The following is a 24501-nucleotide window of genomic DNA, read 5'->3' as shown; positions in this document are numbered from 1 at the left end:
AGTGTGTGTGTGTGTGTGCGTGCCACATCTTCTTTATCCAATCATCTGTCTGTGAACATTTAGGTTGTTCCCCAAAAATGTTAGGATAATTTAGAGGTACTCAGAACTACTATTTCTCTTACAGGTCTTAACATTCTGGGGTGATGCAGGCAGCGTCCCCACGCAAGAGCAGGAACCAACCATGAAGCAAGCACACAGGCAGGCTTTGGGCCCCGCACACAAACCCCGGCTGGGGACGTGAGGAACCTGGTGCTCTTAGGTCCTCGCTTGTGGAATCCCCCCAAAGAAAAGCCAGTCCAAACAGCATCCCCGACACCATCTAATTGTGAAGGAGTTCAGAACCTAGGCTAGAGAGTTATACTGCAGCCGCCTCAAAATGAAAACCCAACACACAGCTGCCTTTTAAACAGCTCTGAAAACACACACTGACAGTAACGCAGTAACAGGTGTCAGATGCGTGTAGGAAAAAATACGACAGACGCTCAGGGGCTCCGAAAGCGGGAAAATAAGATCACGTCACAAACGTAAGACTTTTTTTTAAAGACATACAGGCACTTAAATAAAAGCAGAATTAATTATTTTTAAGGGGAAAGAAAGGAAGAAGACATCAAATCTTTGTTATCTGAGCTGCTGACAGTCAGTTCATAGTATCACAAGGTTTAGAGAACGGTTCCACTGGGAATGTCTCAGACACGCGGGAGGAATGAAACTCAGAAAGGACTGGCCAACCTCAGCTGTTGGCCTTCAGCTATGAGACTACGCTCTCTCAGAAAAAGAATTTCCACGTTTCCATTGGGAGACAAAGGCTCAGTTCCAATTTGAGGAGAAGTTTTCCCACTTCTACTTTGATGTGCAGAAAACCAGAAAGGGGGCGAACGGAGCCAATTTCGAAACAGATACGAGCACCTTTCAACACAGTGAGGCAATTATTTCAGGGTTTTCCAAATAAAAAGTTAATTCCAGATCTGGGTATTATTCGAGAAACTTAATCTAATAAATTCTATGGTTATCAGGCAATCTGTATTTCTGTCATTACCTGGTCTCACCAAAATGCAAAGATATATCTTGTAACTTTTGGACAAAGGTCAAATCTCCCACTGAGTAAAAGATCACTTTTTCACATGAATTCACCAGAGCAAACATTTAGGATTCAGAGAGCTGAGCTGTCCTTATAAAATTTGCTGTTATGTAAATTGTGAAATCCTTTTTTAAAAGAAATTATCTTTTTAAAATAAATTCTTTGCAGGGAGGGTATAGCTCAGTGGTAGAACGCATGCTTAGCATGCACGAGGTCCTGGGTTCAAACCCGAGTACCTCCATTAAAAAAAAATTTTTCTTAATAAACTCTATCACTTAAGTAGTTAGAAAAAGATGTATTTATACATTCATGGTATAAATATCATGAATTAAAGATAAATATTATGAATTAAAGATAAAATTCAATCAAGGACTGGTTTTGCTTTGTTTGAGATTTCCTCAAAGGAGAAAAACTTCAGGGTCAATTCATGTTCCTGCAATATCTTCCATGTTACACACTTTTCTGAAAGATGAGCTCCAAGTTTTCGAAAGGGTCTTGGGAAAGGGCATCTGGGTACACGGGAGAGAATTCTATTTCCCCACCTCCCTTGCAGTAGCAGAAACACACGGCCGGTTCTCATCAAGAGGTTCTGAGCAGAAGTCTCTTCTGAGCTGCAGGGTCCACCTGCTGATTCAAGATCCCCCAGACCTGCTTACCCCCTATAAGGACAGACCTTGAAGCATCACGAGGAGGTGGTGGCCCTATTAGAAAATGTGGGTGACTCATGCAACAGAGCATCCTATGACTCAGCTGAAATAGTGTGAACGATTTATAAGCATTTGTTGTGTTAAGTCACTGAGATTTTGAAGAGACCTGTCACTTTACTATAACCCCACCTGCTTTGCCTAGTACTTGGAACCAAACTTTGCACAACTTCCAAGCCGCTAATGCTTATTAATAGGACTGCAAATCCCAGGAACAGGCAGGATGTGAGGTCTGCAACGCTGCCCCAGTGTTTTCTGAATGTTTTCAGGAAGCTATTGTTCGACGCATCAAAAGGCCAAATGGGTGCAGAAAACAAAATCGCACCTGAATCAAGATCCCCATTATGATCCGCTGAGCTCTGGTGTTTCTCCAAGGGTGAGGACGAAGGGTCTTGCATACTGGAAACTGACACGCTGCTCTCCATCCTTAATGGGTAAGGGTCCTCTTCTCTTAATTCATCCTGCGGGAAGAGCTACCTAAAGGCAACCAACAACAGAACAGAAATCAGAGCACTTGACTCGAGTGCACCCATTTTTAAACTCTCCCCAAACGGGGTCCCCTCAGAGCTGCTGCCATTTCACGACAACATGCAGGTAACAAAAAACACAAGGAAGGAAGGTTAAAGTGTGCATAGGCACACGAGGTCAACACCAAGGTCACAGCACAGCAAAACCACCCACTTTCCACAGATCACCGTCACCACTTATCTCCAATAAGGAGAATCTACATTTCAATTCCCAAGCCACCTCGGCAGCACTGGCAGGACACTGCACCACTCAGCTGTTTCCCAGCCACTTCCTCCTCTCGCTGGATGCAGTGAGGCAGGAATCCGCACCCCCCACCCCCTCCAGCAGCCCCCGACACACATAAGACAGCTGGTGTCTCAAAGATGATTCGTTACCAAAGCCAGTTTAAGCATCAGCGCTTGCATGTGATGTGTTTTTTGACCAACTGGACTTGCCCTGTCCTAACATAGCTTGTTAACTCCGACAGGGCTCGGGGGGGGGGGGGGGAACAGGTGAGTGGCAGCTGATTCTCTCAAAGTCCTACAATCCAGTTCACATCCATCACAGCCCATGAAACACCTGGCGCAGTCACAACTCAGGGTCAGCCACTCACTCAGACACAGCCACCTGCGGGCTCTCCATCTCCCATTCACTCAGCACTCGCTCTTCAATCAGCAAAGAGGCAAGGATCAACGAAGAAGAGAAAGGATAGTGTATCTTTCCCTATAAATGGAATCCTGCATCATTCACATACAGGAAGGTACTTTTTAAGAATACTACGCCTTTCTTTTTTTTTTTAACAATTTTTTTGTTTGGTTAGTGTTGGTTTACGATGCTGTGTTAATCCCTGTATACACTTTAATGCCTGTCTCCTTTGCTCTCAGGACTGTTCTATAGAGCTACATGTCTTTTCTGATATGAATGTGCCATTCATTCCGTTCATAGGTTTGAATATGCCATTCATTCAATCTGTTGGAAGGCTTGTAAGCATGTATCAGAAACTATTAATCCCTTCTTTTAATAATAGACATTTGGGTTCGTTCGTGTTGTGCTATTATGAATCGGTATTTTTGAGTATTTATTTTTTCTAAATATCTGATTTCACTGACCCTGTGTGATGAACACATGCAAGCACTGAGACTGGGTAAGAGGTATGCTGAATACTCCTTGCCTTCACTTTGAGTATTTTCTTTTTTTTTTTAACTACACCTTTCTTAACACACACACAGGCACACACACACACACCACTTTTGGCGCTATTCGGTTGACTTTCCTGGAAAATACTGTGAATTTTTACAACGAAATTTGTCAAAAACTAAGAGGTTCACAAAAGTGTGTTAGTTACTTGTGCAACAGCAGGAAAAAAAAAAAAAAGGCTGAAAACTCCTGCTCCAAGAAGAGGCTGGAAACCTACCAGGTACGCAGGCGGCTAGTGATGGGGCTAGGAGCCTGGACACCCCAGCTCAGAATCCTGGGAGTGCCAGACAGACAGACAGACAGACAGATGGGGAAGACTGAACAGAAACAGACTAAAAGCAGGAACGTGCTTGTGGTCTGAATTAAGGCAGCGGGGCACAGAAGAAAGCAAGCAGTTTACGACTGAAAGGTATGACCCACCACAGAACGTGGTGACAACAACCCGAGAACCTCCCAGGATCAACAAACCGCCGTCTTCTCCCAGGATGTCCTCACGGTCCTGGAATAAACCACCTCCCTTTCCACAGCCAGCTCGCGGCAACCAACGGAACCTATGCGGTGCCGATGGAAATAAATAATTTGGAGAGAAAGTATGTGATACATGAGAATGACAAACTATTTCACAGAAATCTACTTCCAGTGAATTTAAGCAGCAGATCTTACAGGCGACAACTGATCTACAGATTTGGGAAATAAAAACAGGATTTTAAACTACAACACCCTAACCACCTCCTCCGCCCCAAAAGGCTACTTTTCAAAGTCTATTTCCTTTTGATTCTTAAAATATATATGGTTTCGAGACCAAAGGTGAAAGTGTCTTTTAATGAAAACATCCTTTTTCCAAAGACAAGTTCAGAAGGCTGGGATTTTCAAGGGTAACTTCCTGTTTCTGACAATACACTTTGTGATCTTCTGTAAAGTTAATTCTACTCCAAGTGGCTCCTCCTGTCTCTAAAGATGCTGAAGGCAGAAGTCAAGTAAGAAGGCTTGACTTGATGCAATCAATGGTCCTCTTCAAATCTAACACTCTACGACTCAACCAGGGTTTTTTAAAGTGCTGTCTATTTTTCGCATTCAGATTGCCCATTGATTTGAGCCAAATTTAATACAATACACACTCACCCCTCCACCTGCCTCCTCCTATCACTTGGGGAGTATTCCAGGAACATAGGTAATTAAGCAAAGCCTTGTTAGGAAGGAAGTGGGTGGGTGGGTAGGGGACAGTCACTGGACACTGTTCTAAAATTAGTCAGAAACTATTGGGGGCTTTTTATCTATTTTAAATTATCTCTAGACCAGCAAGGTCTAACTGAACTTTCTATCCCTGCAAAGCCCAATACGGTGATCACACACGGCCACCGAGCCCTTAAAATGTAGCTGCTGTTGACTGAGGGAGGGTCTCAGTTTTAATTAATTTTAATTTATTATTCACTGAAGTACAGTTGATTTATAATATCAGTTTCAGGTGCACAACATAGTCACTATTTTTATAGATGACACTCCATTCAAAGTTCCTATAAAACACTGGCAATGTTGCCGAAAACCTCCCTGTAGCTTAGTTTTATCCACAGTGGTTTGTACCCCTTGATCCTCGAACCCTCTCCTGCCTTCATATCGTGTTAATGAAGCCACCTTAGCACTAGAAATCATTCTTACCTCCGTTTATCGCAAGGCGAAGCCCACAGGGGCAAACCTAGGACTCACTCCAGTGAGCGTTACTGCAAATGGGATAAAAGAAATATTGAACTTCTTCTAAAGCTGCCCAATTATCCAGCCCTTTTAAAGGTGATCTGCCCTAAAAATAGTTCAAGAAACGGGCAATTTTACTACCTCTTAATATACTTAGTATATTTTCAAGCTTGCTACTCTGAAACGGGAGAGAGGTCTGCATTGTTGTTTTTCACGTGACTCAGAAGAGAGACGATTCTCCAGGCTGAAAATCAAAAGCGAAGGCCGAAACTAAAAGCTTATGAGATTCCAGACATGCTCTAGCTGCCCTCGGAAATCCAGCATCTCTAAATCACAGAGGAAACGGCCTCCGTTCACACCCCAGGAATTTCAAAATGAGCGCAGGACACCCGAGTCTCAGCGAAGACTTTTCAAAATATTTCCATCAAAATGGAAAACCTCAGAGGATTCTGAAAGGTCCACAATCACATTTTTGGCCCAAAACTTCATCTCTGGAAAACCTCTGCTTCCATCTCCTTAAGAATCCACAGGCAAACATCAGGCTGGGTCACAGGAGCATTTGCAAGGACTAAGTTTGTAAATGGCTTTGAAGATGAAATGCGGTGTTAAGCGCCCGGGCGCGGTTATCAAGGGAAGGTTCCTTCTGTGCATGTGGCCGAGTCACCGAGTCACCCAGATCGCTGTGCTAACAAGGCATGCCCACGCCTACTGGCCAACACTCGGCCTTTCTAAGAGACAGGTCCCGCGTGATTCCATCGCCAAGGGAGATGAACTGGTTCTTTGGGGCAGGAGCTCACGGGATTTTGCCATTTGTCATCCGCCGTCCGCCCAGAGCTTGATTCTCCCTGATCAGGACCGCGATCTACCGGCCACTTTTCAACCAGGCTTCGTCTGTTTTCGCTCTAAGTAGATGGAAAGCTGACACGAACGGCTGCCCCGGCATCGGAAATGCTCATCTTTCAGACTCGGGTCACACCTCCGCAAACACCAGGGCTTGCATTGCGTCTGCTAATACAGGGTCTGACTGTCCCCTCTTAGCCTTCCCATCAAACAGCAAGTGCCCTCCTTGAGGGTAAAACCAGGCAAAGAAAAGTAACAGACCCCCAGGTTACTTCGCTCAAGAGAAGACAAAACTGCATCAAATTGCAGACTAGCCTCCCCATGCTGAAAGTTCACTTACTTATTAACGCGTTACCTACAAATTACTTACTTACCATCAAGAAGAGGGGGAGGGTGCAGCTCAGTGGTAGAGTGTATGCTTAGCATGCATGAGACCCTGGGTTCGATCCCCAGTACCTCCATTATAAATAAAAGAAAGAAAGAAACCTAGTTACTTCCTCCCCCAAAAAAACTTAAAAAAAAAAGATGAGGCTTTGAAATACCCAATTAAACCTACTATACAATCAGTCTTTGCATCAAGAAGGTAGCCACATAGGGTCACTTAGACCAGAAACTTACTTCCAAGCCACAAAAGTAAACACCATCCTTAGGTCAGCATACGACTGTGAAATATTTGAAACAGAAGAGCCTGGTCACAGAGTCTCAGCAAAGAGGCACCACGTTTAGAATTAGCACAGACATTTGGTGCTAACACCTTGGACAAACTCCAAACACAGGCTTTCCCTGTCACCTACAAATATTCAGAGGAATGAATTAGAGCCTCAATCCAAGCTTGTAACAAAGCTAAGGAACCTCATATTCTGCATCCAGGAGATCTGTGTCTCACACGACACACCTGCGCACACGAGTCATTTTTGGTAAAGTAGCCCATGTGCTGTATGAACAGTCACAAGAACTCAAGAAGTAAAGAAATCTTACAAGGGACCCCTCTGCAAGCTAGACGTGCGTAGACAAGGTCTAACCATCAGCGCCCAGTCTTCTGAGGGGACTTTATGAATGGATGACTTCAAGCAGGACAGGTGCACAACGGAGATGCTTCCGAGATGCCACACAGTCATCCCGCCACCAGCTAAGACACCGACCATGAGAAGTACCGATTCGACTCTGATCTGGACTCCACAAGCCCATCGCTGAAGAATGCAGCTAAGAGTCTCCCCAGCCTGCCATCGAGCTGGGGATTCGTGAACCAACTGAAGAGCATTCCAGGTGTTGACTTTAAGCCCCGGATACAGATCCATAGAACTAGGCAAGCATCAAATCGTATGAATTACATCACTTAGATGCAGAAAGAAAGTTTACTCTAGTGGGGTCCATCCAACTGCCAATCATTATGCAAAGTCAATTAAAAAAAAAAAAACACCCCCACTGACTGTGGTTGCAAAGAGAAAGGGAAATGTAACGACCCCAGCAGAGGACTGCAGAAGGGCTGGTTTTCCACTGACACGTAACCACCACTTAGCAGAATGTACTCTTGGTCTTTTCACCACAAACAACACTGTTCTCATCTGCAAAACACTAGGATGTTCTAGAAGCGTCCTGAAGTCTCCCCTCCCACTCAAACATGTCAAGAAATCTGCGTTCTCACGGACTTCCCTGGTTAAAGGCGTATGCGGCAGGAGAGAACAATACAGTATTGGAATTGAGGCTCAGAAGAAGGAAATATTCAACACGGTCTAAGCTGGATTCCAAAAGCTTTCATAAAAGAGGTGGGTCAGGTCCTAAATGCTGGGCTGGCTACTCAAAGACTTAATCGGATGCACTGCCCAAAGCCACTCCAGTGCGCAGCACAGGGAGGCAAAGGGGGAGAGGGTGGGTGGCGTGCATTTTGCAGCTGGCTGGGAGGAATAAAGCAGGTTTAAGGTAAAGTTTTAAAGACAATGAATGACAAGGGCCAACGTTCAAGGTGCCAGCCACTCTCTCCTGCTCCACTTGGAGCCATTCTCCTGTCTCCAGCAGAGCAGAGCACAGGGAACCAGGGCTGGGAAGTTTCACTCAAGAGCTGGCTATGAACCACTGGGGGACTGAGAGGGGGAGCAGGGAAAAATGAGCTGCTCCACAGCCATCAGCTTTTCTTAAAATGATGGCATCCAACTGTCCACATCTCCCTACCTGAGATCAGGGAAGCACACCTGGCAGGGGTTCGATCCACCGGCATGAGACCCTGAAGGACCTTGGAAACTGTCAGCCTCAACGTGAAGCTCCGGCTGCGTCCTGTGTCACTTTCTTTTCCGCTTTGTTAACACAGTGAGGCTAACGCTTCCCAGAAGACTCTGGGCCTGGCTTTTGGCCTCCTCCTAGTCCCTTGCTCAGCTAGGAAAGCCCTCTCCTTGTCACCTGCCACTGGAGAAATATCTGAAAAATCACTCCCCACAAAACACACACACCCAAAAAAAATTTTAAAAACTGGGATGTAAGTCTCTCTGACACACATCTTTTTACCCTCCGGGGCTTGAAAAGCCTCTATGTAATCGGGCCATATGGAAAATTAAGGCTGAGAACTGAAAATAAGGTGATCCAAGACAAAACGTGCCGGATGAGGCCTGCAGCCTCCAAGGACCAGCATCATGCTGGCGCGTCGGTGGCAATCTCAGCAAATCGATCTGGGCAAAATGAGCAAAACATGGTCCAACCAGTGGCCCGCAACCAAGAGCCAGAGGTTGGAGTAGCGACTGGACATCTGTCGTCTGTGTGTTTACAAACAAAGGACCCCACGTTAGGAAGAGCAGCTATGGTTAGCAGCAAATCAAGTTTAACATCGTGAGTTAATACCAAGCGTGACGCTCATTAACAAAACAAGTGGGATGCCTGGAACGGTAAACACGTGCCCTCTGGACTCCTTATCATCGTCTTCCAGACCTCTGTCCTCCCGTTCACACGTGCACAGGCTCACCATCTCCAGATAAACCCACATCCTCCTCCCTGCGCACTTCCTCTCCAAGGCTGCCCTTAGAAAGGCAAACCCAGTGTCTTTCCTACAGAAATGAATGCAAACACTGGAGTCATCCAACCAAAATTTGGCCAGTGTGACTTCCTCTCCATCCCCCTTTTTCTGTCACTATCTTAATGGCACATTTCTCCAAGCTCTCCACCATGCTTGGAAGCAGTGCGTCCCTTTCAGAGCACCAACCGGAAGGCTGTTTGGAACAATCTCTTATTAATCTCTTTTTTTTTCATTGATTCACAATGGTGTTAGTTTCCGCTGGACAGCACGGTAATTCAGTGAAACATATATATTCCTTTTCACACTCTTTTTCATTACAGGTTATTACAAGATACCTGTAGGTCCTTGTTGTTTATCTATTTTACATACAGTAGTGTATATAATCCCAAACTCGTAATTTATCCCTCCCCGCCCTTTTCCCCTTTGGTAACCCTAAGCTTGTTTTCTACGTCTGAGTCTGAATCTCTTGTCTTTTTCACTTGAAGAACTCAACCCGGCACTAATTGGCAACCCTCCTATCAAACGACAGGCCGCCTCCGACTGCACACCCAGTGAGCGTTTTTGCTTAATACATAGACAGAATGACTACTACAATATAGTCTATAACATTTTTTTTAAAAAACCACCAGGAAGGAAACACCTTTTCCAATGTGAAGATGAGGGGAAAAGAAGAGAAAAATGCTTCCTTGGCTCTTGTTAAGTATGTACCTTTATAAAGTCAGGGAGATTTTTTTTTTTCCCTCTAACAAAAAGATAGCATCTTTGTCCCAAAGCTGAAAAAGCAAACATGTCTTTTACCTTTGAAAGCAAGTTTGCAAAATACATTTGGGTCTAGCAGGAATTCTCTCCTGCCACTCATCAGAGGAAAAAAGTTCCACACGGGAGGGGGAAGATGAAAAGCAAGGGACGTGGCCAAGGTCACAGAGAAAGCTCTGAACCAGAACGAGGCTTTCTGAATTCCCAAGACTGGCTCACTCTCACCATCAGACTGTACTTTATTTATGCTGCATTTAGGGCACTTTCTAAAATAATGCCAAAAGCCAATTTCTATGAAAATTCAGCTGCTTGGAGTTGGCAGAACTTGGCTCTCTCTCCCGTGCACTACAGGAAGTGCAATCCAGACCCATTCACACGGGCAGGTGGAACTGGCTTTGAGTTGCCAGCTTCACGCCTGAGGTCAGCTCATCCCAGGAGGAGCCTACAAGGAGCGATGACCCAGGGGTGCAAAGAGAGGCAGGGCTCCCCTCCACCTCACAGGGAGAACCACTCTGGGACTTTGTCTTCAGTTTCCTACCGGAGAAGAAAATAATCCAATAAAAGACAAACACCTTCGGCAGAACCTAGGAGACTGTGCTCACGAGGAACCAGCGCTCCTCAGAAGGGAAAACTCTCGCCTCCTTCCCCAGCTTTCCACGCTGTCTTCCTGACTTCCTCCACCACTACTTCCAAAACTCGAGAATTTTTTAAACTTATTCTAACCCTCATTAGCCGGGTAGCATCTTTCAGAGCGGAGCAGGGTGAAAAACTGATTTACATGAAAACCAGTTGATTTTTAAAACGAGATGAAATTTCAGAAATGCAACACTTCCCAAAGCTTTAATGGCCAGTTCACATGACAGCTGACAGCATGCTATCCTGAACCAGGAACACAGAACATGTCCACTTCGAAATTAAAAAACAGCGACCGAAGCGCTGTTCTCCCACAACCATCTGAACTAAATGCAGAATGAAAATGCTCTAGTCTTACTCTGTTTCAATGAAATAATTAAAAAATAAAAACAATTTTTTAAAAACCTGTTTGTGTGACCCTGTAAACCTCCCCAAAGACTGCATAAATTATCGAGAAAATAAAAGATGACAGCAGCCACCTGTAGAGATTAAATAAACTCACACACTTGAGTGTCTCACACACAGTCGATAATCAACATACACAGTTTCAAGACAACCTAAGGCAAGGATTCAAATACTCATGCTTTCTCTGGCTCTAATCTGCTAGCAACTTATTCAGACTCTGTAAAGCTTCAGTCTCCCCATTTGCAAAATGGAGACGACATGCCCATAAAACAGGGGAGACAGAAACACCAAGAATTAGAAGAGAGGCTGCCAACAGATGTTTCCCTAAGTAGCGACTATTTTTCTTTTTAATGTTATTCAGAGTAAACAGAGAATTCCAAATCAGAGTAATCCCCCAGTCCTTTCATCATTAATCCCTGGACCTACAGATCCACATGTGCACTTTTTAAATGAGTATCCATGTAAATTATATTTTATTTACTTTTTATTTAATTTTTTTAAACAGAGGTACTGGGGATCGAACCCAGGACTTCCTACATGCTAAGCATGCGCTCTACCACTGAGCTATACCCTCCCCCACTAAATTATATTTTAAATGACACTCTGTAGGAACTTGCACTTGGAATTTCAGGTGCTTGTATTATACCTTAAAGTGAAGCAGCTCATACTTCACTTTTGACTGAAATGGCAAAAAACAACAACTTTCCAAATTTAGGAGAAAGTAGAGAAAGCACGCTTAAACAACCTTATAAGGTGTCTTTTTCTCAGCCAATAAAACTGAAAGGGGGGGGTGAATATCACAGAATAAAAATCTGTCCCATCTTCCGGTCCCGCCACATCTCTCTTCTGTAGTCACAACTGCTAACAGTGTTTGCCCAGCCCTGCAGGGTTCACCAAATGCTTTTACCACAAGCAAGGTATCTACCAAAAGGTGTCACTTGTGTTTTAAAGAAAATCAAAAAGAACGAAACCAAAAGCACAATGGATTCTTTCCTCCAATCAGTGCCAAAGACATCTACCTGATCGTAAGAATAGAAACCAAAGTGACACGGAAGTAAAACTTTTTGAGTCGTGAATATCATTTCATCCAGTAACACAAGGGATCCTCACTACCGATGTCTGGTGACGCATTACCCTGTTTTAAAATTCTCTACCAGCCCATCAGATGCGGAGGGTAACGGTGGTCTCTCTCCATCAGAACACTGCTGTACTGACCACACAAAACCAATTCTTAAAAAGTTTATTTGGTCACTTTATACGAATCGTGTAACATTCCCCCTTAGACTGCAAGCTCTAGGTTGAATATCGTCCTGTACTTAAAATACACCGTCCTGTCTAGAAACATCTTGTTTACACTGACTTCCAAACAGCCAACACTTGGCTTCGCCAACCAGATCATGTTTCGTAGGAACTGTCCCAGGACATTTTCTGGCTCACAAAGAAAGGGAGTCCAGCCCAGTGGCCCAACAAAAAGGGCAGGAGTGGAGAACGGAGGGTCAGGGCTGATCCCTCCACCACCACCTGGAGGCTGCGGTCACCACCCACACTATGAACATAACTGAATGACGTCCAAGCACTCACCCTGCCCGGGAAGGCAGGATACAGGGGCCGACCGGAATGGCCCCTGCTAGTCCGAGGAATTATTGGAGCAAACTCAAATCAGGTTTTTCCTTCTGGCCTATATTCAAAGATCCACTGACCTAGGCCAGGCCCTGCCTTCACTGGGATTGTACGTGAAGGCTACGTTTGTGTGCCTCAATCTTCCTCCGCCTCACCTGTCTCAGAGCACAGAGGAAATCCTGGCACCACATGGCACCTCTATCACGCAATAAGTACATGTTACTTCTGCACAGTGACGTGCTTGCACGGACATCACCTGTAACGAAGGCCCATAATGGTTTCACTACACTTTCCAGACCTAAGTTCGAAAGACGGATGAATCACGTGGTCATGTCTGCACAGATGTGCTGAATCACCGATATTTTTTCCCCCAAAGAGTACCACGGCGATCTTTGGGTGAGACTCCAGTCCTAAGCACTTCTTCCATAGAGAGCGTCCTCACCGAACAGTGCTGTCAGACCACGGCCCACCACCACAAATGCACAGCTCAGTTTGTCGTGGCACGTATGATTTCCCTGATTCCTTCTGCTTACTTGCAGGATGGGAACAGTAAAGTTGTTACCAGGACAATGCAGATGTTAGAACAGTCAGGAAAAAAAAAAAACCCACAGAATGTGTCTTTGGGAGACAAGAAGCTCTTCTAAGTTCTTTACGCCCATCACACTGTGAGGTAAACTCCGCAAGCTCCAAGGAGGGAAATTCTAAGAAAGAAATGTTACCTAACACTAGGACTGGAAGTAATTCAAAATCCACAGCAGACGCTTTTTGTTCAAATTAGTTAAAGGGGAAAAAAAGCTATTTTACTTTGAAATCCTTACAAAACCACTTAGGTTACAGCACAGGCCAGGCAGTCTGCATTTTCACTGCATGTGCTTCTTGGATCCCAAAAGCAATTCAAAGGAAGCAATGTTTCCATCATCGGCATTTCTGCTCAGATTTGTTAAATCCTTTGGGGACGATGGCATCGAGAGAAAGGTGAGAAATGCCACCTCAGCTAGAGGGGGCAGAAATGGGATCTGATGAACGGCCAGCACTCCCGGGACAGCCAAGGGAGGTCTCACTATAGAAAGAAAAAGGACGAGATGACCAAGGCTCTCTCCTCTCTTCAGGACCTCCTTCTGCTTCTGGTTTTTCTTTCTTTTTTTTTTTAAGTCAAGAATCATGAAGCTAGTTATTTATATGTAGCAAGGTTTCAAACAAAATTAGTCCGTAATTTCAGCAAGAAAACACGAAGAGGAGACACGCCTTCCCATCAATGACTCCTATCATTAGTAAAAATTCATGCCCCCACGGGACGGCCTGTTTTAGGTTCAAAGTGGGGGTATCCAACTGGGAAATGCTCCCTTGTCACCCCTGCAGGTTTCAGCTGGCACGTCTAGAACATCACACGTCAAAACAGAGTGGCTGGTGGCACTCTTTCCTAGGACAAGGGCTGCTGAATCACCCTGCCCCTGGGCAGTGGTTACACTGGCCCGAGAATGGGTGCTGAGCACAGCTTGGGCAGAGGACGGGAGGGTTCTGGTGCCCATGGGTGTAACACCCCAACACCCCCCACCCCCGCCAGGCAGGCGGCTGGGCCCCAGCAGCGAGCTAAGGTAAAAATCTGAGACAGAACTTGTTCATGGAAGGGAGGAAGCAGAGTGTGTGCAAATGTAATGCCTCGCAGGGAGAAAGTAGCAGATCTCCTATCTCAGAGGATTGCCCAGCCAGCAATTCCTTCGGAACACTAAGGCCTCTCCCCCCCCCACCCCTTCTTCACCCGCTCCATCACCCTCCCCACCCCCAACCGCCTCCCAGAAAATAGGGCCGAATTTCAGCCTGTTTTCGCTTTTTCTCCGACCTGGTGAAACCCGGCTCGGTGCAGACGCGCCAGTCGCTCCCCCAGGTCCCTCGGCTACAGTGCAGGGCTGGAGGGGCGAGGGAGAGCGGAGGGCAGCGGCGATGGATGCGGATTCGGGCAGGGTCTGCCCGCGTCGAAGGCGGTTTCCCACCAGTGGGCTCGGATCCGCCGCGGCTGCGCCGCTGGAGCCAACAAAACGCGGCGCGGGGACGAGGCTCTCCGGAGCCGGGGCCGCGCGCGGGACCGGGAGCCCCAGACCCCGGAACGCGCCCGCGCGCGGGGTCCAGGGAGGCAACGCAGGGGACGCCCGGGTGGCTGAGAAGTCTGACTACTGCACCGAAAGGACAGAGGATCCGCGTGGCCAGACGCTGGCGCCCTGCCCTTCCCGGAATCCCACCAAACTCTCTGAACCCAAAGATCCCGAAAATTCCGAAAGCGAAACTGCAAGCAGGTCGCCAGAAGTTTGGAAACGGCCTCCCAGGCTTTCCGGCGTCGTGTCTGGACTCTGGTCACGACGAATGTGCTCAAGGGCGAGCGCCCCCAAGAGTGGCTGGCGATCCCTCCGCAGCCACCCTCCACGTCCCCGGGGCACCTCCCTGTTTTTTTTTTTTTTACGCGTAGAAGTCCCCAGCCCCGGTTCCCGGCGGGGACCTGCTGTGCTCTTGCCTCGTCTCGGTTCCTCCCTCCTCCCGCTCCTCCCCCCAAGAAGGGAAACTTAGGCCCTGCAAGAATCCTGTGGAATGTTCTTTGTAATCTGTTGTATATTTGCTTCCACGGCACCGCTCGGTGCAAAATCGCAGGTTTCGGGGCGCTGGAGTGAATTGTGCGCTTGTCAGCGGCGACGTCAGGAGGACGAGGGGAGGGGTTCCCAGCTGAAACTGCAATTTACCAGCACAGAGCCATCTTAGGCTGGTTTCCACTTCGGCAAAGCCCACAGGAAAGCTGTCCCCCGGAGGATCTGCGCGACAGCAGCATCGGGGACGCGCCGCGCGCTCGGCCAGGGAGCTGGGGGAGCCAAATGTGTCTGAGCCTGAGGGTCGCGGGTCCTTCAGCCTCCCCACCCAGGTGGGAAGGGAAATCTGCTGCAGGGTCTCCAGTCCCGGTGACGCTTCCCTTCAACCCCTCCCCCTCCATGGGAGCCGCGAGGGACAGGCCCGTCCCACTGCGCGGCGTCCACCTAAGTGGGAGGACGAGCTGACCCCATCGATCCTCCCTCTAGGCCCCTGCAAATGCCTAGAGGCCGCGTTACTGCGGTAACTACAGACTTGGCCAGCGCTATCTTATAAGCCCTACGATTTGAAAACGTCTTGGTGCACTAGGCGGACGCGCCATCAAGTTCGCGGGTCCAGAGAAGGTCCCCTGGACCTGTCCAAACCTGGCCCCGGAGAAGGCTCGCAGACGCCGTGTGGCCCTTGTCCCCCTGATCCACCCCACTGGCACCGCTGCGCAACCTCCGCTGGGCAGCCGCATCCTGGCCACTGGCGACCCCTGTCGGGGACCCCTGTCCCCAGCTAAAGGACCTCGGTGTGCTAGCTTTCCCTTGAGCTCCACTTACAAGCTCCGACTTTGCCTTCAAACTCCACTCCCAGACTCTTCCCGGCCCCCAAGGCCAGCCTTTTCCCGGGCACCTCGCTGCTGTCTCAAACCCCAGGGTGACACCCTCGCTCGCTTGCCGGAGACTGCCCCTCTCGGATCCAGCCGCGATCTGAGCAAGAGACACTTTCTTCCGCGAACGCTCTCCCCATCCCCCACTTTCCCTAGAGCGCAACTCTAAAAGCAACTCCTCCCCTCCACGCTACACGCTTTGCAGGGGAGGTCCGCACGCCCCCGCCCTTCCGCCACTCCACTTTCACCCACCCCACCCCACCCCCACCTCGCCTGGGACGCCGGCCCCCCACCTTCCCCCACCCCCACAGCGGCGCGAACTGTACCAGGTGCCCACTGCTAAGAGCAGCGCGCCCCCTGCAAACCCCAAACCCCACGGGCGTCTTGCAGCCCGACTGCATCCGAAACCCTGGTCGGTTAGTCCTTTCAATAAGCACCTCCTCGCTCCACCTACAGGGCTTTACCCACACTGGATCCAGCACACAGAGAGAACTTGTTTCGTAGAAATCCGAAATAAATCATTCCCTCTGCCCCCCTGTATTTTGCACCACGTGTCAGCAGTTTGTCATGTCAAATCATGGGAGGGTCTGGGTCCAAACGCACACACGTATTTGGGGTGGATCTCTTTGACTTGACACCCCCCTACAACTGCACACCCAGGTATGCACACTGATCCAAAGGCACACTGAACAGTTGTGCTCGGATGCCCTGGTCCGGGCCAGCAGCACCCTTCTCCCCTCTAGCAATGGGCTGGACAAGAGAACTCAAGCCACGGAAAAAACTAGGACAGCTCATTCGCTCTATTTTTTCCTACTTAATTCGCTAAAGCAGCTCCTGGAGTAACCAAAGAGAGTTGAAACTAAAGGATGGCAACTCCTGTTGTGTTTTTTCCCACCTCAAAACCTTTATTTTCAGTTTTTAAAAGCCACCTTAGCCCGCCATATTGAAACTGGCACGGCTTCCAAATACTCCTTCTCCGCAGTTGCTTCCAAGAAAACATGAGTAAGGATCGAGGCTCTGGATGTGCATCTGGCCACCGCAAAGCAACTACCTCCCACCCTAAGGCTCCCCCTTCCCCGGCTAATCTCCTCCCGCCGCCCCGGTTCAAAAATCAATATACCTAGCAGTTCCTACAGTTGGGGGTTTTTGGGGCGGATTTTACCAACACATACACACAAATTAAAAAATATACTCCAAAGCCACATCAGATTAGTAATTTTGAAAGGAGGTCATAAGAGTAGACAATAGGAAAGCCCCAAGTGACAGGATATTACTTTAAAGCAAAAGCGAAAAAAAAAAAGGAAGAAAAAAAGAACAAAAAGACCATCCATGCCGGAGCACGCTCCGAAACTACTAGTGGCAATTTCATTTCAGCTACACAGGCAAATGTTTCCAAGGGGGCGATTCCGAATGCGTATCCGATTTTTAATCCCCTTAATGGTTTCCAGTCCTCACCCCACCATTTTCTCCACCCCAACCCCCGCCACCCCGAACACACACACCCAAAAAAAAAAAAAAAGGAAGAAAGAAAGAGACCCCAGCGAGGAGACGCGGGAGCGCGGGGTAACAAGGGCGGCTGCGTCGCTAAAACGAGCGCACAAATGAGGAAGGGGGCGGCGGGAGGCGACAGCCTGCACCCGGGGAGGATACTTTGCAACTACCCAGGGACTCTCGCACGGCCGGGCTTTTCAAAGCCGAGGGACGAAGGAGAAGGGGACGAGGGAGCAAAAATGACAACCCGGAGCGCAGAGCGGAGTTTGGGGCTCTGCTCCAGTGCTGTCGCTTTCTCCGCCTGCCTCTCTCTTTTGCTCCTCTCCCTAGGCACCCTCTCTTCCAGTCTCCCACACCCCTCGGCTGGCTCAAGCTCTTTTTTTTGTTTTTGTTTTTGTTTTTTCCTTCTAAGCTGGAAAAAAGCTGACCGGCGCACTCAACCTGCGGGCCGGAGGTCTGCTCGCGGGGCGGGCTGGGCGCGGGGACAGTGGCCGGCGCGGCGTCCTACCTGGTGAAGTTCGTCCTCCTCGCGGCGTGGACCGAGGCCCCTGGCGCCACCGCGGGGGACGCCGGCCTCGCCCGCTCGCTCTCCCTCGCTCGCTCCCAGCCCGCCGCCTCCCTCGCACGCCCGCTCCGGTCCTCCGACTCCCACTACAGCCTCATTCCAATATGGCATCCTCTGTGTGCGCATGCCCGGCACTCTTTTTTAAGATTATTATTTTGTGTGTGTGCAGCGAACTCCTTCAACGACCTTTTCCAAGCGCTTGCAGAACGTCTTAAGCCAATTAGCCTGCGGGACGTTCTGCACGCCTTCCTCTGCCCCCGCGCCTGGGCACATCCCCCCTACCCATTTACACACACACACACACACACACACACACACACACACACAGGCACATTTCACGTTCCCACTGCCCCCTCCCCGCCCCGCTCCCCTCCCTCCCTCCCTTTGGCTCCCTCCATACACAATCTGCATAAAGTTCCCATCACAGGCGTTTCCGCAAATCCATCGGCAGGGAAATCTGGGCAAACTCCGCATCTCACTGGACACTTTCCGCTTCGTCAGTTTACAAACCCTCTGCGGACGAAGCGCACAAACTTGGCGATTTATCCGCCGACGGATGGTTCCGAGCCGAGAGAAATTAAGTCCTCTCCTTTGTCCCGCCCACTGCGCCCCACCCCGGCACGTAAATAGCGCCTTGTCTATGGAGATTCAAACATTTCCTGGCCCCTTGGGAGGGCGGGGGCGGGGGCGGGGGGCGGGAGGGGGTGGCCGGGGAGAGGTTTTCCAGGGAGACGAGCCCATAGGGGTCAGAAATAAAGTTGGGCCTGTTGGGGTGAGCTTGCCGCTGCGATCTGTCCGGCCCCGACAGGACGCAGGTACCAGGGTCGCCACGGCGTGTCATGGAGCAATGTCCAGTCATGGGCGACCCAAGAGGGCACCTGGCCTGGGCCGGCTATTGCAGGGCGGGGAAAGAATCCTGCCCGAGAAAAACGTGGCCCTCCGTGGCTGCTGGAGGGACTGAGAGGCAGCGCAGACGGGTGCGGAGCAGGGTTTCCCGCCCGCGTTTCGGGTCGGTGGGCACTTTGCCCGGGACGTGGAAGGAAGGCAAAGTGGGGCTCCCTGGGACTGGGCAATGGCCAGACAGAGACAACGTAATGTCCCCAGTGCGGAAAAGCTGGTGACGCCCGAGTAGACAAGACCGAGAACTTCCGAAGACTACTGAGGAGCGAGGAGATGCTGCTTAGTGCCTAGAATTTATTTCTAAATGGATAACCGACACGTTTTCTCAGGGGTTTTGCTCTATTGCCACAGGGAATAAAACCCCCCAGAGTCTCCCTATGCTGTGTCCTTCGCCTTCCTACAACCTCTCTCGCCATGCCTCTGCCCCGGTCCAGAGGACCGCGCGGTCCCCAGGCTGCAGCGAGTTCGCAGCTCCGCCCACACTCCCACACCCCGCCACCCTCGAGCGTCCTCGCGGACCGTGGAGTTCCTCCAGCTTGTGAGTTCCCGGTAGATGGGTGGGTGCTCCCAAGGGCGGGGGGCAGTGCGGGGACCCCAGGGATGGAGTCAGGGCGTCAGAGTCTGAGCACGCGCGGGACGAACGGGGTTCCTGCCCAGGCGGGTCCTCTCCCCGACGGCGGGGCCCGAGCTAGTCTAGATGAACCGCGGGAGAGATGTGCCCGGAAACCCCTCTAGCCAAGCCACGCGGTCACTGGGCGCCCCTCAACCTAAACGGTGGGCGGAGCTCGGAGATCCCGGGAGGCTTCGCCTGCAGGGAGACCCCGCGCACTTTAAGTCTGGGCGAATGGCATTTCCTTACATCTTGGAGAGCGCTCTGCAAGATACAAAACGCCTTCGTCCCACCACACCTCCATTTGAGGTGCCACCTGAGACCCAGAAAGGGCAAGCGACTCACACAGTTGAAACTCCAGCCCGAATCTGCAACCCTCCAGCTAGCTTCCCGGTCCCGTCCACTTGGGGACATCCGACGTCTTTCACCTGAAGGTCACTCAAGGCGGAGCCTCCTCAGTCCAACCGCAGGCAGTCCCTGTATGTTAGCCCCGTCACCACCCCCTCAACTGCCTCCCTCTGGGCCCTGAGACGGCTAAAAATTGAGCCCGATGGACGAACCTTACGTAGCTCCAAGGAATCCAGAATGTGGACTCCAGACAGTCTCCTTGGCTCTACCCCCAGGTTTCTACGTCTAAATCACCGCTTCTTGATCCTGCAACACGGAGTCTTGCTAGTAGGGAGGGAGGGGAGTGGGGGACGATCCCATTCCAAGTGGACGTACAGCGCAAGGAGACACAACCCGTGCGCCCTTCCCATTGCGGGGACACCAGCTCCCGCACCGCAGAAGAGCCTGAGCGCAGATCCCCTCCTCCAGGCCGCCCCGCGCCCCACCCGCGCCGCGCCGCGCCGCGCCCACCTCGGTGCCCGCGGCCCTGCAGGGACCGGCGGCAGCGCCCTTCCCTCGCGTGTCCCAGTCCTGGCCGCCTGGCTCAGGCCCGGGAGGGGGCAGCAGATGGCTCTTCGCCTTCCGCCCCGACTCCCCCAACCCCAGGACTTCCGGGCTGATCCAGCTTAAGAGAGAAAAAGCACGTTCGCTCTCCAAGAGCTGCGGCGACGGCGACGTGAGCTGCAACAGCCATTGCTCTGGCTCCAGCTTTGTTTATGAGTTCTAAGTCATTATTATGCCCAGACCGTTATTTCATCAAAATAGAAAACCAGTGCAAAAGAACACCCAATCCTGACTCGATGGCCTGTCTATGCATCGTCTCACGATTCCTCCGGAGTAGTGGAGTCTCTTTTTTGGTACTCAGACCCCGGCATCACTTTGCCCACGTGCCTGGGAAACAGTGTGAAACTAGATTTTTGGTACGTATTGCGATTAAGAATGAAATTATGAAACCACAGCACACGATGGTCATCACATTGTTCCCATTAAGAATCTCAACGTTGTCTGGGGTGAAGTTTTTCAAAGTTGGGCAACCACGTGACTTTTTGAATGTTCCTTGGCTATTTTGCATCCTGACTCCATTCTCCACCCAAAGACACCCATGAGGCAAAAGAAATTGGTTTAAAGACTCCCTGAGGCAACTAAAGCGACCCTTCATTCCACTCCAATACTTCCCCACTTTCATTTTTATTTCAGAAACAGACACTTTAGGGGTATAATTATCCAGATGTAGAATCCACCCTAAATCAATTAAGGATGAAGAGGGTGGGGAGAATCCAACAGAGTTAGCCAAAAGATAAAGCCTTGGTAAAAGCTGGGAATGTTCCAAAGAAGGCCAAGAATGTTCCAAATCAGAGAAATTCAACCATGTAAATACAAGATTTCTCTATAAATTGTTAACATTTTCCAAAAATATTGGTAAAAATGAGCCTGTGATCACACCAGCTGACTGTAACTGTTAATTTCATACCTAAACAATGGTTGAATCATGAATTTAAATTGAAGTCTAGTCAGTTTACAATGTTGTGTCAATTTCTGGGGTACAGCATAATCGTTCACTCATACTTATACATACATAGATTCGTTTTCATATTCTTTTTCATTATAGGTTACTACAAGATATTCACCATAGTTCCCTGTGCTATACAGTATAAACTTCTTGTTTACCTGTTTTATATATAGTAGTTAGTATCTGCAAATCTCTAAAATCACTTTTAAAATGCATCTACACATCCAAGTTATGCCTTCCAAAGGAATTCTTTTGGAATTCTTTCCTACCAATGAGGCTAAACTCTATAAAATATTAAAATTATATTTGCTGATTGGACAATATTTAGTTGCTATTTTCATTTGCTTGCTGATACAGCACAAACTAGGAATAAAGAAATAACAGTTGAAAAGTTTCTCGCTCTCATTCTGTGACTTCACAAAAATGAGTGCAGAAGAGTCGAAAATTATATGCATATTGTTTAGTTTCTTTCTGTTAAAGAAATATGATTACTTAAATCTCGTCACAATAATCTTCACACCAAGAAAAATGTTGGTCAGTGAGCTCATAATTACTCCCCATTCGAGTTATCATTTCCCACTGAGAAAAGGAAATGCCCTAAAGAAGGTGAACCGTTTTGTTTTCTTAACACAGAACATCTTAGAGATAGTAGACCCATGAGCATAACATAAAGGCAGAAGGGTGGGAGAGTGTCCCCCAAAAGCCCTTCACAATAAACAAATATTTGAAGAATTTAATGCAATCTTCTTTCTCCTGGAGGCTTGGCAGCTAAACATGTTCTCAGGCCGGGTGAGATTATGTTTTTCCATCACCCTCCTAAGGTCACTAAGACTGAAATCCAGAGACACTCCCTCCCTTACTTTTTCACCCTCTTCCCACCCCCATCCCCCCCCATCCCCAGTTCAAGCACTTAGCTCCTTCCTCGGTAAGAATCAAATGGCCTCATCCCTGCTTCATCACTAATTTTCAGTGTGACCTGTGTAAGTCAAATGACCTCTCTGAGACATTCTTTTCCTGTGGGTAGAGGAGGGGGACCGGACTCAAAGTTCTGTAAGTTCTTTCAAACTCTAAAGAGCACTTATCCATCTAACCACCCCCTGCCCAAAGCCACGAATTGCTTTCCATAACATTCTAACACCATTCCTGCTAATTTGCAATACTCAAGGTGTGAATTCTGGGGTCACAAAGAGGGAAAAAAGATGAAAGGAACGGATCCGTAGGGGAAGGGCCTTCTGTGCTCACCTGCCTAGCAGTAGAGGTGTTGTTCGAGTCCCACGTCTGCATCGTTTGGATTACTGCTGTGGTATTGTATTTACCCTATAAATTCTTGTTTGCCCGTAATAGCGTCCAGGCTGAGGTCCCTGAGAGTTACTGAGAAAAGACTGGGTGATGGAGTTCACTGTTCGGGTAAATGAGTACAGCAGGTCTCCCCAAAGATACCACCTTTCTCATCTATTTCCAAAAATTCCAGAAACCCACCACTGCTTCTTGTATAGTTTGAAGATGTTTCAGGCTTCCTTGAAAACAGGAAAAAAAATCACAGTGCACACTCAGGGTGTATTTTTAAAAAAATCATGCTGTCTAAACTCTCCTAGCACATTTATTTAAAGAGCAAAGATGGTTTAGCTGTGGAAGGGCCAGTTCTGACTGATGGCTTCTTTCTCACCAAGGAAGTTGAACACTAGGACGAGTCACGCCCAGCCTCTGAAATGACTTGTATTGGGTACTTGGCATCACACACTTCACTTGTGTGAACCTTATTTTACATGATGCAGAATGTGCTAGATCTTGCAGCCTGGCTTCCAGCCCTTTTGAGAGGCGAGGAAGCCAGATTCAGGGAGCTGAAATGACAGAGGTCCTGCACAGAGTTGCAGATCAGGGCCTGGCTCTCAAGTCCCGGCCTTTTACTCCTCCACGCCACTAAAGATAAGAGAAGGAAGACAGAGGATTTATTTAGCATCTGTTTTGTCCCAGACACTCTTCTAGGTGTCTTTACATCGCTGAGAGCATTTACTATGTTAATATAGCAAACATACTAAATTTATGCGTCTATATCGCATGTAATGTCTCTCTTAAATGACTTTTAAATATGTTTTAAGCATTCCTTTCCATACAAAGCTGGTCACTAGAACGTATGTGTGGGTCACGTTTTTTGTTGCTGAGCTGCAGTTGTCTGGTGTCATTTATGTTCTATGTGGCTGAGGGTATTATTGCCCAACACACACACACACGCACGCACCAAAAACAGCAGCACAGGTCAAGGGTGCAGTTTACGGCCCAGCACAGTTTGGCCTCCGCAAGATAACTAGCCCGAATGAGACTGAAGTGAGCGCTGTGCGAGAGTACGAATGGTCCCACTGGACTCGTAACGTAAAACAGACTAAACAAATTAAAACGGGCAATCAAAATCCCCACATCAAAAAGTGAGTTTCTTCACTTCCCAGTACTGCCTCTAAAAATAAATAAATAAACCTAATTACCTCCCCTCACCAAAAAAAAAAAAAAAGTGAGTTTCATGCTAAAGCAAGTGGACTGTTTTTGTCATATAAAACCCGCTGCCTTAATAAATCTCCATGCTAAATAGAGAAGAAATAGCAGTGTCAGAACCCTGCAAAATCCAGCCTTATTGTAGCTTCAAAATCCACTATTTAATTCCACTGTGTAAGTCGCTTTAGTTGGTCTTACTACAGAAAATAATTATGACCCTGGTCAAAGAAATAATAGTTAATAGTCCCGTAAAGACTTGATTTGCAGCGCCACCTGCTGGAAACAAATAGTGACTTGCTTTCAGGCTTTTTTTTTTCAGTTTTTAAAATGGCTTTTTGTTGTTTTCTAATGGATTAATAGGAATTCAGGTATCAGGGGTAATGGAAGAAGTCGGTGCTTATTGTATCTGATTACAGATAACAATTTGGAAGCTCTGTTTTTAAATAAACTGAAAGATAGTCATATGATGTCATTCAACTTTTGAATGACATGCAGACTACTGACGTGTTTCTTTGGAAAGTAAAACAGGTCATCACAACCAGCTTTTTAGCAGAGCGCTACGACTTTTTCTTATCCCTCTAAAGATTGGTTTTTACACTTGTAAATGCCTCTGAAATTAAGTGGACGAGCTCTTAGAGGTCATGAGATCATACCCCAAATTTGTTTTGTACGTTAC

At 48.3% G+C, this 24501-nt stretch overlaps 1 protein-coding gene across 3 annotated transcripts in view; it reads right to left on the bottom strand.

The window, feature by feature from the left end:
- SFMBT2 (Scm like with four mbt domains 2) overlaps window positions 1-18441 on the bottom strand; it is a 149971-nt gene extending 131530 nt beyond the window's left edge. Inside the window, exons 1-2 of one of the 3 annotated variants that reach the window (XM_072954947.1) lie at window positions 18332-18441; window positions 2108-2259 (exon numbers count right to left, since the gene is read on the bottom strand). In XM_072954947.1, coding sequence (XP_072811048.1) covers window positions 2108-2207 — 100 coding nt within the window. In that variant the 5' untranslated portion in view covers window positions 2208-2259; window positions 18332-18441. Of the gene's footprint in view, window positions 1-2107; window positions 2260-14270; window positions 14772-17874; window positions 18012-18331 lie in introns of those variants that run through there. The other 2 variants (XM_072954946.1, XM_031670859.2) reach the window with 2 other exon arrangements.
- Between the last annotated feature and the right edge of the window lie 6060 nt (window positions 18442-24501).

The sequence above is a fragment of the Vicugna pacos genome, chromosome 35 (genome assembly GCF_048564905.1).
Source record: "Vicugna pacos chromosome 35, VicPac4, whole genome shotgun sequence".
NCBI lineage: Eukaryota > Metazoa > Chordata > Mammalia > Artiodactyla > Camelidae > Vicugna > Vicugna pacos.
This window is presented reverse-complemented; position numbering and strand designations above follow the sequence as displayed.